We start from the raw sequence: 13473 nt of genomic DNA, 5'->3' as shown, positions 1-13473 counted from the left end.
AGGTGGCTAGGAGGTTGCTCACTGACCCATGGCTGGGGTCCTTCTACTTCATGTAGCATCTGGCATGCAATGTAAGCTCAATAAATGTTCATTCAAAGAATAAAATGAATGTTCATTGAGTGAATGAATGAGTGAGTAGACAATGAGCATTCTAAAAGCTGGGGATTTTTCCTTCTCGGATTTGGTTGGATAAATTTGGTCTTAAAGCTTCCAGGGCCAGGGCTGCATCAAGTTTCCCCTGGAAAGGTGTCAACAAGTCCACAATCAAGAACCTTGGAACCAAATCTGGCCCAGAAGTCAAAATGAAATTTTACACAGGAACATTTGGCAATTTGACATGCTGATTAAGACTACCAGCTTTGATCTCTAATTATAAAAATGTTATCGTGCTCAAAAAGTAATTTTATTTTTTCTCATCACTAAGTAGATAGTACAAAACTGTCCTCAACTGTTATTTGGTTTTGAATTTTGTAAACGAAATAGCTGTGGGAGATTGTTTTTCTCTCACTATATGAGGACATACATGATACCAGAAATTTGCTTCTTGTCCTGAAAAGCCAACTCTTCCCAGAAAGAGCTTGCTGGCCTCTGGAGAAAAAAATAGGTCTGAGTGAGATGATTTGTCCTATGTACCCTCTCCCACCAAATAAGAGGTAACCACACTGGGGTGACATTCATTTATGTGAACCATAGAAGGCCTGGTTATGAAGGAATGCCTTGCAAAGTCACAGAATGGCATGGGTGATCATTCCTAGACTGACCTCTGAGGACCAGTCCTTGAGGAATTCAAGATTTGGCCATGGCTAGGAAAAGCTTTCCAGGACCCAGGTCATCAAGAAACATAGATAGCTCAGGCATTTGTGACATAACCAGCCTTTTTTTTTTTTAAGAGAGGAAAGATTTATTTTTGCTTTCATTTGCTTTTAGCCTAAGAAATGATACAGTCCATCAGCACAAGGAAAGCATGGCCTCAGGAGTACCAGTAAGGCCTCAGAAATCATAGACTTCATTTGTATACCTTTCACTTTCTTGGTTTCGCTTGAAACACTGTTTAGAAGTTCTAGCCAAGTATGATGGTGCACACTTGTAATCTGAGCACTTAGAATGTACAGGTGGGATGATCACCACACACCTGAGAACAGCTTGGTCTCCATAGTGAGTTCCAGGTCAGCAACGGCTTCACACTGAGATCCTGTTTCAGAAAACCAACACTCTAAACAATAACAGCACCAATAGAAAAGCAGCAAGGTGGCTGAGCAGGATATCTTGGACTAGATACTAGATACTAGAATGTGACTCTTGTGGTCTGGGTTCAAAGGCTCAAAATACCAATGAATTATAGAACAGTTAATTGGAATCTTCGAAAATATGATTACACACATACACACACACACACACACACACACACACACACACACACACACATACACACACGTACATGCACAGGCTTTATCTGCCAGGCAAATGCATAAAATAATCTGTTACTGTTCCCAACCAATGATGAGAATGAAAAGAGAATCGACAGGAAGGCAGGTAGGACCCTGAAAAGAAGAACTTCCATCCAACACACAGAGTGGTCAGCTAATCCTGCCCTCTGGTCAAGCCCAAGAGTTAGCATTGGTAACTGTTGGGCTTTCTCTGCATTCCCTGCCTGCCCTGTCCTGTCCTGGCAGGTATAAAGCTATTGGGTACCTCCTGAACACGTATTTCCCTTTTCTCTACCAAGTCATTTACCCTTGACTCATTCCCAGCCTCCGTGGTTGTTTTCCATTTGTATACCCATTCCTCACTTCAACTCCTAGCTCGAAGTGTTTATCTATACAACTCCACAGTGCTCCTTAGGAACTGATGGGCTCTCTGGACAGACAAGTTAGCCAGAGGCACTCTTCTATGTGAGTTGATATAGTTCCAAATCAGCGAACAGAGCTAGGTAAGAGGAAGGAGGGCTTAAATGACAGGCTTATTTGACTGTATGGTTGAGTAAGTAGGCTTGCAGAGGACAACCTTTGCAACTGTGCACAATAGTGCATTTGACCGTGATGGAGGGGCCTGTATCCTTCCAATGGTTAGTATAACTGCACAGAAACAAGAGAAGGCAAGATCCCCGCAGTCCTCTGTAAGTTTTTTCTTGAGTCCTATAGCTAAAGAATAATTACCTGAAAACTCTGTTCTTCCCCCCAGTTCCCATTCTTTTCTGCGTTTGCCTAAGCCAGACTCTTCCAAATACTGACCTGTGATCCCACAGGTAAGCAGAGAAGTTAAGAGCTAAAAAGGGTCCTCAAATATTATGAGTAAGGGAACTGAACCCAAAGGTCAAGGGTTCAATAGTGGGAAAGTAGGTATCGAACTCTCACCACTCAAGTCCCACGCTAATGCATTTCAAAGTCTCTCTTCACGCATGTCCCAAATGAAAAGTTGGATGGCATCGAATATTCTGTCACTGTTTTGAAGAAAGGGTAGTAATGCATTTTCCATCTCTTTCAACCAGTGTCCTGTCCTTACTTCCTAGCTCTTTTATAAAAATCCCATCATAACCACCCTGTTTCTCTGCCTTCATGCACAAATATTTTAGGATTTTAAAATTACACCTAGTACATTAGTATGTGTGTGTGTGTGTGGTGCATGCACTATGGCTTACATGTGGAGGTCAGAGGACAGCTTTCAGGGTTGTTTGTTGTTTGTTGTTTGTGTGGGTTCCAGGGTTCAAACTCCTGTTGTTAGGCTTGGCAGCAATGACCTTTACTCACTGAGTCATCTTGATGGCCTGATATAGAGATATTACTTTTGTTTGTGTGTGTACAATGTATATGTGTGCATGCATGTGGTTGTGTGTGTGTGTGTGTGTGTGTGTGTGTGTGTGTGTGTGAAGAAGATCATATTCATGCCACGGTGCGTATGTGAAGGTTAGAATACAACCTTGGGTATTGGTCCTTACTTTCCATGTTGTCTGGTACAGAGTTTCTTTGACTTTAGTCTAGCTAGCCCATGAGCTCCTGGAGATTGTTCTAGCTCCACCTCCCATCTCCTGGTAAGAGGTCTGAGATTAAAGGTCCTTATGCCACCACGTTGTGCTTTTACATAGGTTCTGGTGGTTTCAACGCAGGCTCTCATGTTAGCATGGCAAGTGATTTTGCCCACTGAACCATCTCTCCAGCCTCATCACAACCATCTAGTTCATTTCTCTAGTGACGGACTAGATTTTTTTTTTTTTTCTGGTGATCATTTCTGCGCTTCTGGGTCCACCAAAGAAAACTGAGGCGTGGATAAATATTCCCAACCTAAATGGATTTATGAATCCGAGAATCATTATAGGGAGTCTACGTATGCCTCTAAGTATGCCCTCCACCATGATATCTCTAACTCCACAAATAGACTGCTGGGAGTAAGGTGGGAGACTCAGTAGATTTAAACAAAAGGGAGCAATTTCTAAATGTAGACACTATATGAAAACTATACAAGAAGTAATTAGTGTACCATTCCATAGGCAGGATGGATTGGCAATGTTCTGGAGAAAATGGGCTGCAAAGAGAAACAAAACAGGGAAAGATCTGTTTTGTATCTCAACGGAGAGGTGGGCCAGTGATTAGAAGTGCAAGATCAGAGGGAACTTAGTAACCCTGGGTAAGTTGTGAGACTCAGAACAAGAGGAACTGGTTACTTCACAGCCCATTTGAGTCTGAGAAACAGTAGTATCTGGAATTTTCCTCACCACCACCGAGTAGGAGCAGAGAAGGCCCAAGATTGCTACTCCGGTTTGTCCTAAGTCCCAGAATATCATAACATGGACAGACTTTGGAGAAAGAGTAAAGGTTTGCTGCAAGATTCCAGATCCAGTCAGGTCAGGGGACCTGTGGATGGCAGCAAGGACTGAGGGCCACAGCAAATAGGCTGGTTGACGAAGCAAGGCCATTCTGTAGATTGTTGTTGTATCTGAAGTCATGTGGAAATGCTTTATAGCTTATTACGTTTTTATAATTTTTTTTTTTGGTTTTTCGAGACAGAGTTTCTCTGTGTAGCTTTGTGCCTTTCCTGAAACTCACTCTGTAGCCCAGGCTGGCCTTGAACTCACAGAGATCTGCCTGTCTCTGCCTCCCAAGTGCTGGGATTAAAGGCGTGCGCCACCACCGCCCGGCAGCTTATTACGTTTTAATCACCAGCTTTCATTATCAATAGGTAAAGGGTGGGAGGAGATGTCTTTCTAGAGTTGAGAGGCAACAACAGCAAGTGCAACCCACGGGGATCAGTGTCCACAGGACAGTGCCAGGGCTCCAGCAATAGGAGGCCATATGACCGGCAGTTCTGAGGGGCCTTTGGTCTGTGCTGGATTCTAACAGCCAGCCTATTCCCCTGGGACTCTGCACATGTTAGGCGCTTGTAGACCATGCCTCCTCTTTCTCACACTGCCCCCTCAGGGAAGGCATTCCTCTTGGCTACATGGCCCTGACTCCTCACAGTTATTTCCTGTACATAAAACATTTCACAGGGGATTTTTGATATGTTTCTAAGTTCTAGATGACATGGTCAAGAGGTGTTGACTCAGGACTTCCCTGGGAACCAAGATGTGTGGCTTTTGCTTCTCACCTTCTCCATGGAAACTATATTTGGGGGTCAACATGAAGGATTGTTTACGGAAGGGTGATCACAGATAGGAAGGCTTCGGGGACAGGAACACATTCATGAACATGTTCACATGAAATTGAGTACTGGGTCAAAAAGTCTTCACCAGAGAAGGAAGCCCTTCCTGTCAGCTGACTCTTGTCAGCTGTTCTTCTGGGTTATGATTCTGTTGTCATTGTCCTGGCCATTTGAAGTTCTTCTGGGTACACTTACTGACACACCTACCGGAACAAATCAGAAAAGAAGGGATCGGGAGAAAAGGATATTTGCAGCTTGGCCCATAGGAAGGTCTGGTTCCTAAGAACTTGTCTTTTCACAGAATCTTCTATTGACTTGACTTGCTACTGGGAATACTGGGAAATGGTTGAGACTTCTAATTGTTTTGCAAGTCTATTTTTATTTTTTAATGAAATAAAATCTACTATCCAAAAGAAAGAAAAAACAATGAAAAGAAAAGAAGAGGAAAAAAATTGTTCTAACTAGAGTAAGATTCCAATGGCTAGAACTGGGAAAATACTTTAAAATATATGGGACTTCAGCCCAAAGTATGAAACAAACATCTATGATTTCATGCAGAGATAATATATGAATAAATGATTAAATACATGGGAGAGGAGAGACATCTTTCACATTTTAAAGCATTCCAAAGAGTTCATGGAGATTCTCACGCTGTCCCGCCACCCAGCTGCCTACTTCTTACATGGGCTGCTGCAATTCATTTTCAAAGAGTACATCATGGAAGTGAGGGTGTTATTCACCGTTGGGAATTCTAAGACAGCCATGTGACCAACAGTGCCATGTCCAACTGGCAGCAGGTGCTTCTGATAAGTGTGATGCAGTGGTTTGAATGAGAATGGCCCTCATAGCCTCATATATTTCAGTGCTAGGTCCTTAATTGGTGAAACTGTTTTAGGAAGGTTTAGGTGTGGCCTTGTTGGAGAAGATGTATCACTAAAGATGAGCTTTGAAGATTCAAAAACCCAATCTCTCTCTAATTTGTGTTTTTTTTCTCTACATGTAAGCTCTTAGCTTCTGCTTCTGTACCATGTCTGCCTGCCTGTTGCCATGCTCTCCACCATGATGGTCATGGACTTACCCTCTGAAACTGTAAGGAAGCCCCTAATTAAATGCTTTATTTTCTAAGTTGTCTTGGTCATGGTGACTCTTCACACTAATAGAACAGTAACTAAGACATGTGGTGAATAACACTTTGAAGTGCGATCCTAGTTAGTCTTATGAGGGAGACCAGCTCCCCCCCCCCCAGGGTACTTTTGAGCAGGGAGAAATAGGGAATATGTAGATAGAAATATAGAGGAGAGAGAGACAGTTAGAAACATAGGACAGCCTCGGGAGGGTCTGGGTCAAAACCCACCAGCCCCTTCTGTCTCTACTAAAGGGCTTTTAAAGTAATGCCAAGAGGTGGAGCAAAAGATCTCCCCCAGCACAGCCAGGTGTAGACCATCCCAGACACCTGATGACCATGCATATGGTTCAGTCATCCCCTAATGCAGCCCTGTTGTGTAAGGCAAGCTCAGATATCACGAGAAAACCTTTGTGGGCTCCAACAGTCTTAACAATAAAAACCTGGAGTCAGATGTTGGGGTGAAAGCTGATAGATCAGAGAGGCAGAACAGCCAGCCACCAGAAACTTCTTAACTCTATGAAATCTCAGACTGAATGGAGGCGACGGGGAGCTATCCTGTGTATACAAACCCTCAGATTGAATGGGCTGAGATCCTGTCTCTACATCCCTAGTGCTAGGATTAAAGGCATGATCCTCCCAAGTGCTGGGATCAAAGGCATGAGATCCCAGTGCTGGAATCAAAGGTGTGAGCCCCCACTGCCTAGCTTTCTTTCTCTTATAGAGTAGTTCAATCTCATGCAGCCCAGGGTGGCCTTGAACTTCTAATCTTCCTGCTTTCTCATCCCAAGTGCTGGGATTAAAGGTGTGTGCAACCACGACCTGGCCTCTATGGTTAACTAATGGCTAGCTCCGCCCTCTGATCTACAGGCAAGCTTCATTTGTCAGAACACAAACAAAATATAATACATGAGCACTTCACCTCTCTGTGGGTGTCTCATCTCAAAAAACATCATGACCCCAGTCTAATCATGAGACAGTCATTATACAAAATCAAATTAAGGAGCATTCTACAGAACACCTTACCTGTACTCTTCAAAATCAAGGTCATCACCTGCCTAGGCTCAGTGTGCCAGGCTCTGCTGACTCCCCATGGGAGACCTTGATTTGGGGAATGTGGGGATGTGGGGTCACTTGGGAGAGAGAGCTAGGGAGTGGGAGGAGGGACGAGGAGGGATCTGTGGGTGGTATGTGGAGTGAGTAGAAAATTTCTTAATAAAGAAAAATGAAAAAAAAGAGAAATAAAAATCAAGGTCATCAAAAATAAGGAAAATCTGAGCAACTGTCATAGGAGCTTAAAGAGATGGGATGAGCAATATAATGTAATGTATTCAGGACATTATAAACAAGCTACTGCAGTCTGAATAAACTGTGATGTGTAATCAATGAAAATATATCAGTATCAGTTCATTAGTTGTGACTAATTTCTCATAGTAATGTAAGATACTAATAGTAAGAAAAACTGAGAGAAAAAAATAAAACTGATAGCAACATTTCTGAAAGTCTAAAATTATTCTAAAGTCACACAACTATTTACTCATTAAAAATAAAATAGATGAGTGCTGAGATATGACTCAGTGGTTAAGAGTTCCTACTGCTCTCCTGAGGACCTGAGTTCAATATCTAACACCTACATCAAGTGACTCACAATTGCTTGTAACTTCAGCTCCAGGACATCTGACATCTCTGCCCTCCAAGAGAACCCACATTCACTTGCCCATACCCCCACACAGACACACAATTAAAACTAAAATAAATCATTAAAAGTAACAATAAAATGAAATAGATGGACAGGCCTGCCTGGCACAAAGTGTGTCAGGCAGGCAGAAGACACCTCAAGGTCTGGGCTGCCTGAAGCATCCACAGGCTAGCCAGACACCACAAGGCACCAGGTGGTTGGGTGTCAATATGATGAACAAGTATATGGGGGTGAATTTGGAGAGAAAGAGAGGCAGAATGAGGTGGAATGATCCATGTGCTGTTGTAAGAGGAAGTTCTGAAGAAGGAGGATTGAGAGGAATGGGCTGATGTTGGTGGCCTGCTTGCCTCTCGGGATCAAGGTGACATCCAGGCCTGGGCTGCTGCCTACAGCCATATCTGGGTCTACAACAGCCAGGGTCTATGTTGATGTCCATGACTCATGTTGCCACTAGGGCCTCAGAAATGCCTGGAGTGTGGGCTGGCACCTGTGGCTATTGTGTCCATGGGCTGTGCCACCACTGGGGGCATGTTGGTCTGGGTGGACTGCTGCCAGCCGGGGAAAATGATGACATCAGGCCTGGGTTGCTGCCAGGGTCCATGACTGGGTCCATTCCCCTGCAGCAGCCAGGGTCTGTGTTGATGTCCAGGGCTTTGGTTATTATCGAAGGCTGTGCAGATAACTGGGTTCTGGTCAAACACCTGAGTCCATGTTGGTCTCTAAGGGCCATGCTTCTGTTGGAGCCATGCTAATCTGGATGGCCTATGCTGACACCTGGGGCCATGTTGATATCTGACCCTAAGCTTCGTCGAGGGGTCACGTCTGGGTCCATGGCCCTACCACAGCCAGGGTGGTTCTGAGTCTATGTCTGTGACTCCGGATACCATTGAAGGCTATACTGAAGCCAGGGGTCTGGACCTCCACCTGGGTACATGGTGACTGACATCCAAGCCCAGGCTAGTGCATGGAACCATGTCTAGGTCCATGGTCCTAACACAGTCAGGGTCTGTGATGTATGTGGCCAGTGGTGCCACCAAAGGCTTACACAGACACACAGGCCCAGGCCCAGGCTCCTGCCATGGGCCATGTTTGGGCCAGTGGTCCAACAGCAGGGTCTGGACTGATCCATGGCTAGTGTTGCCACAGGGGGTCGTGGAACCTAGCGTGTTGAAATCCAAAAGCCATGCTGAGCCAGCTGTGGCCCTCACTGGCCCTCACTGGACAGTATAACAGGAGAGCTGGTGGTGCCCCTGCCCTTATGAGATAGCTGATCCCAGCACTTGAGAGAGATGCTCCCTCCCCGAACCATGGACATGGGAGAGCTGGATCTGCCCCTCATCTGAGGGTGTGGTCCCAATGACACAGACAGACCAGCTCGATTACCACCCAGAGCCACATCCTGGGTCTTAGGTTGGCTCAAGCGTTGGTCCAGCTGCCTCATCTTTGACCTGCTGGACTGCACAAGTGGACTGGTCCTACAGAACAATAACCCCAGAATCTCCATGACTGGGGCAACAACAGGATATCTGAGGGGAGTTTCATTGAGGGCCCAGCTCAGTGATGATGGAGTACCAGAAACCAGAGGCCTTGAGTCAGACGAATGACTCATTGAAATGAACGTTTTGTGGTGGGGTTGATTGGGCAACAGGGGTATACTGCGTGACACACCACAGCTCCCAATGCCACTAGGATGAATGAAGAGGTGTCAGAAAAATAGAGGAGTGAGGTGGGTTTTTAATTTTTTTTCAGTTATTTTGTTTTTAATTAATTTGGAGGGGCATACTGCAGGGGTAAGGGATGAATATGGAGGGACTGGGAGGTGAGCAGGATTGGGGTGCATGATGTGAAATTTCCAAAAGATCAATAAAGAATTATGCTTAAAAACACACTCACAGAAGTTTAAAATAAAATAAAACATATGATTTTACAAACTGAGACTGAGAAAGGCAGCCATTATGAATATGTGTATGTATATGGAAGCATATATATATATAAAATAAAATGTGAATTGCCTTGCTTACAACAAATAACAGAAACAAAAATCATATGAGCTAGGAACAGAGTGCATACCTGCAATCATGGGCTTGGAGGGTAGAGGCAGGAGGATCAGAAGTTCAAGCAAAGCAAACCAAAAAGCAACAATATAAAGAGGAGACAGCTTTTTCCAGAGTCACAAAGACAGAAAATATGAATACTGGTGGCATGTGGAGAAAGCAATGGTCATAAAGGAGAGGAGCCTCTCTTTTCTTGCTGTATTCCTAGTTCTTTGCATGGGGTCTAGCATGTAGTAAGAGTTCCATGAAAATGAGCTTTATTTTCATGGATTTATTTATCTTATTTTTTTATGTGTTTGAGTGTTTCAACTACATGCATGCGTGTGCACCACATGTGTGCCTGGTTCCCTTAGAGGTCAGATCCCCTGGAACTGGAGTTGTAGATTGTTTTGAAATACCATGAGGGTGCTGGAAACCAAACCTAGGTCCTCTGCAAGAGCAACAAGTGCTCTTAACCACAGAACCATTTATCCAGTCCAAAATGAACTCCCCCACCAAGAGCCCAGGACCTGGCACTTGCTAGGCAAATGCTCTATCATTGAGCTAAATCCTCAGCCCCACAAATTTTAATGCAGTTTTAAAAATATAGTGTCTCAGGTATCATAGTCTAGCTTCAAACTCACTATGTGGCTAAGGCTGTCCTCTTGGCCTCCTGATTCTCTTGCTTCCACCTCCCAAGTGCAGGGATATAGGAATGGGCCACCGCTCCTGGCTTATGCAGTGCTAGAGAGCAAAACCAACACTTTCATGTATGATAAGCAAGTGTTCTACCAACTGAGGTACAGTTCTAGCCCTGAAAATTCATTGTTGAATCAAAGTTATGGGAACAGAGCTGTCACAGGGGCCAGACAGAGCAACCCAGGGAAGAGGACAAACCAGGATTGAGCACAATGATGGGGCTGTGTTTTGTGATCGCTCCATGATGCCATGACTTGCTTGGACTTGCCTCACTCCTGGCTCTATTGAGGCTCCTGTTTTAAGATCTCAAGGGTCTAGTCATTCTCTGCTTCCTCCTTTCAAACTCTTATCACTCACTGATCAAACAGTGTGGAAGGCACTCTAGTTTCTCCAGGAAGGCAAATGCTGTCCATTTAACCCATTGCACTCAGCCCTGGTGGCTAAGTAGATATTTCTAGAATAGGGAGGGAAGAAAAGAGGAATTAAAAAGGAGAACCTGTGGTGGATAGCTGTGACTATTTCCATTTCTTACAGGGAGGAACTTGTAAAGAAAAATTGGGTTATGCTGGCTCTTGAGTTTGTGCTCTTAACCATCATATAATAGTGCAATGATGCCCAACAGTACAAGAAACTGTAGAAATTAAGTAATTTGTCAAAGAGAATTTTACCCATGACAGTCAAGAGAGTAGTTTTGACAGTGTGGAGGTAGAATCAAGTCTGGTTGTAGGTTAATCAAGAGCAGAACATGAGCAGATGTGGTAGCCCTTTCTGCTCACCACCAGCAACCATACGGTACCTTCCACATTCCCAAGGTGCTGTGCAGGTTACTATCATTGCAGCCCACACACTGCCGTACGAATGGACTGGTGAGCTGCTAGTCAACTTTCTCTGCAATGGAGAGGTACTCTCTTCTCAACCATCCCTCACAATACTCCAGAATCTCAGTTCTTGTGGCCACCTGCGCTCCTTGATAACTCTCTAAGTCTTGGCCTGATTTCTATTTCGTGGACAGGTCTCTGGAGGCTTCCACTTGACCCTAGCTTTGTAAATCAGGGGGACTCTCATTCTGTGATCTTGTGAGTGTCTCTGGCCATGATCATTTGGGACACAGTCTATCACAGTTCTGTCCCGTTTACTGTCTTCTTCTAGTGGATATAGACTCTCTGAATTCTGTCTCCAAGTGCCCATGGATCACTCAGTGGTGTCCATTGCACCCGCACCCATCTTTGACTGACTCTTCTCTTTCACAGCTCACATGCTTCTTTTCTTGTTATTAGAATCTCATTTTCAGAATAATATGAGCAGGCTTGCTGATAATCAGTAATGTACCTATGTTTAGTTGCTAAGCTGGGATTTGAACTGAAAGCTCTCTGGCACTTTTCATTGTCTGTTCCAGATTTATTTTTGTAGTTCCACCTGACGTTCTGTAGCATATTGTAAAATGTTTTGAGAGTTCCTGCGAGTTCCTTCCTGCTGTGAGCATCGGCCGCCGGCCTCTGGCTCCTGGCCTCTTCCCTTGTGCCATGGCCCCAAACGGCAATCTGCGCTCCTGCCTCAGTCCAAGAAACCCAAATCGGCTCCTGCCCCGAAGCTGGAGGACAAGTCGGCCTCTCCCGGCCTGCCGAAGGGAGAAAAAGAACAGCAAAAAGCAATTGAACACATTGACGAAGTACAAAATGAAATAGACAGACTTAATGAACAAGCCAGTGAGGAAATTTTGAAAGTAGAACAAAAATATAACAAACTCCGCCAACCATTTTTTCAGAAGAGGTCAGAATTGATCGCTAAAATCCCAAATTTTTGGGTAACAACATTTGTCAACCATCCACAAGTGTCTGCACTGCTTGGGGAGGAAGATGAAGAGGCTCTGCATTACTTGACCAGAGTTGAAGTGACAGAATTTGAAGACATTAAATCAGGTTACAGAATAGATTTTTATTTTGATGAAAATCCTTACTTTGAAAATAAAGTTCTCTCCAAAGAATTTCATCTGAATGAGAGTGGCGATCCATCTTCAAAGTCCACTGAAATCAAATGGAAACCAGGAAGGGATTTGACAAAATGCTCAAGTCAAACAGAATAAGGCCAGCAGGAAGAGGCAGCATGAAGAGCCGGAGAGCTTCTTCACCTGGTTCACTGACCATTCTGGTGCAGGTGCAGCTGAGTTAGGAGAGGTCATCAAAGACGATATTTGGTCAACCCCCCTGCAGTACTATTTGGTTCCTGATATGGATGAAGAAGGAGAGGCAGAAGATGATGATGATGATGATGAAGAAGAGGAAGGCTTGGAAGATATTGATGAGGAAGGGGATGAAGATGAAGGTGAAGAAGATGAAGATGATGATGAAGGGGAGGAAGGAGAGGAGGATGAAGGCGAGGATGACTAGCACAGAAGACTGATGGATTCCAACCCTCTTTTTTATTTTCTTTTTCTTTTTTAATTTTCTCCAGTCCCTGGGAGCAAGTTGCAGTCATTTCCCTCCCCCCAACCCCTCTTGTGCTCAGTAGCCCTGGTTTTGAGGTCTCTCTTCTCAACACCATGGTTCTCAACCTATTTTGGGGGAAATACCTTGAACAAAATACAACAGGAAAATAATTTCCACTATTCTGTTCTAAATTCATTTTTATCCTTTGTTGTCTCAAACTGTGGATTCAACACCACCACTGTGCTCTGTGGGAAAAAAGAAAACCCTTCGGCCCCTTGGCTCTGCTGAAGGCTGGGGGTGCCAGGCCCCTGTGTAGTAGTGCATAGACTTCTAGCTTTTCTCCTTTCTCTGTATATTGGGCTCAGAGATTACACTGTGTCTCTATGTGAATACAGACAGTTAGCATTTACCAACACGTATCTGTCTACTTTCTCTTGTTTAATAAAAAGAAAAAAGAAAAGAAAAAAGAGGGGGTATAGAAGGTCAGCAAGGGTGGGTTGAGGTGTCTGGGGGGGTAAGTGGGCATCATGACAGCATGGTTTCTCCTTTGGCATGTTTGATGGTGATGTTTAACGGACATCCTTGCAGTTTAAGATGACACTTTTAAATAAAATTCTCTCCTAATGGAGATGGTGGCTCAAAAAAGTAAAGTGCAAGCATGAAGACCCAAGATTGACCCCTCGGACCCATTTAAAAAGCTGGACGTGGTCGTATGCACCTATAATATTCTGGATGGGGCAGTGACTGGTAGATCTCTGGGGCTTTCCGGCTAACCATCCTCACTTAATCAGTGAGCTCCAGGCCAATGAGAGACCCGGTCTTCAAAGGCAAAGTGGTTGGTTCTCAGAAACAAAACCT

At 44.3% G+C, this 13473-nt stretch overlaps 1 protein-coding gene across 1 annotated transcript; it reads left to right on the top strand.

Annotated features, from left to right (window-relative positions):
* The first annotated feature begins 5271 nt into the window (after positions 1-5271).
* LOC131899729 (protein SET-like) lies at positions 5272-13083 on the top strand. The gene is given in 3 exon segments (XM_059251208.1): positions 5272-5358; positions 11643-12262; positions 12264-13083. Coding segments are annotated over 3 exon segments (1020 nt in total). The 3' UTR covers positions 12577-13083.
* Positions 13084-13473: the final 390 nt, after the last annotated feature.

This window comes from Peromyscus eremicus, chromosome X (assembly GCF_949786415.1).
Source record: "Peromyscus eremicus chromosome X, PerEre_H2_v1, whole genome shotgun sequence".
Classification (NCBI taxonomy): Eukaryota; Metazoa; Chordata; class Mammalia; order Rodentia; family Cricetidae; genus Peromyscus; species Peromyscus eremicus.
Note: the sequence above shows the minus strand (reverse complement) of the source record. Positions and strands in the feature narration are given on the sequence as shown.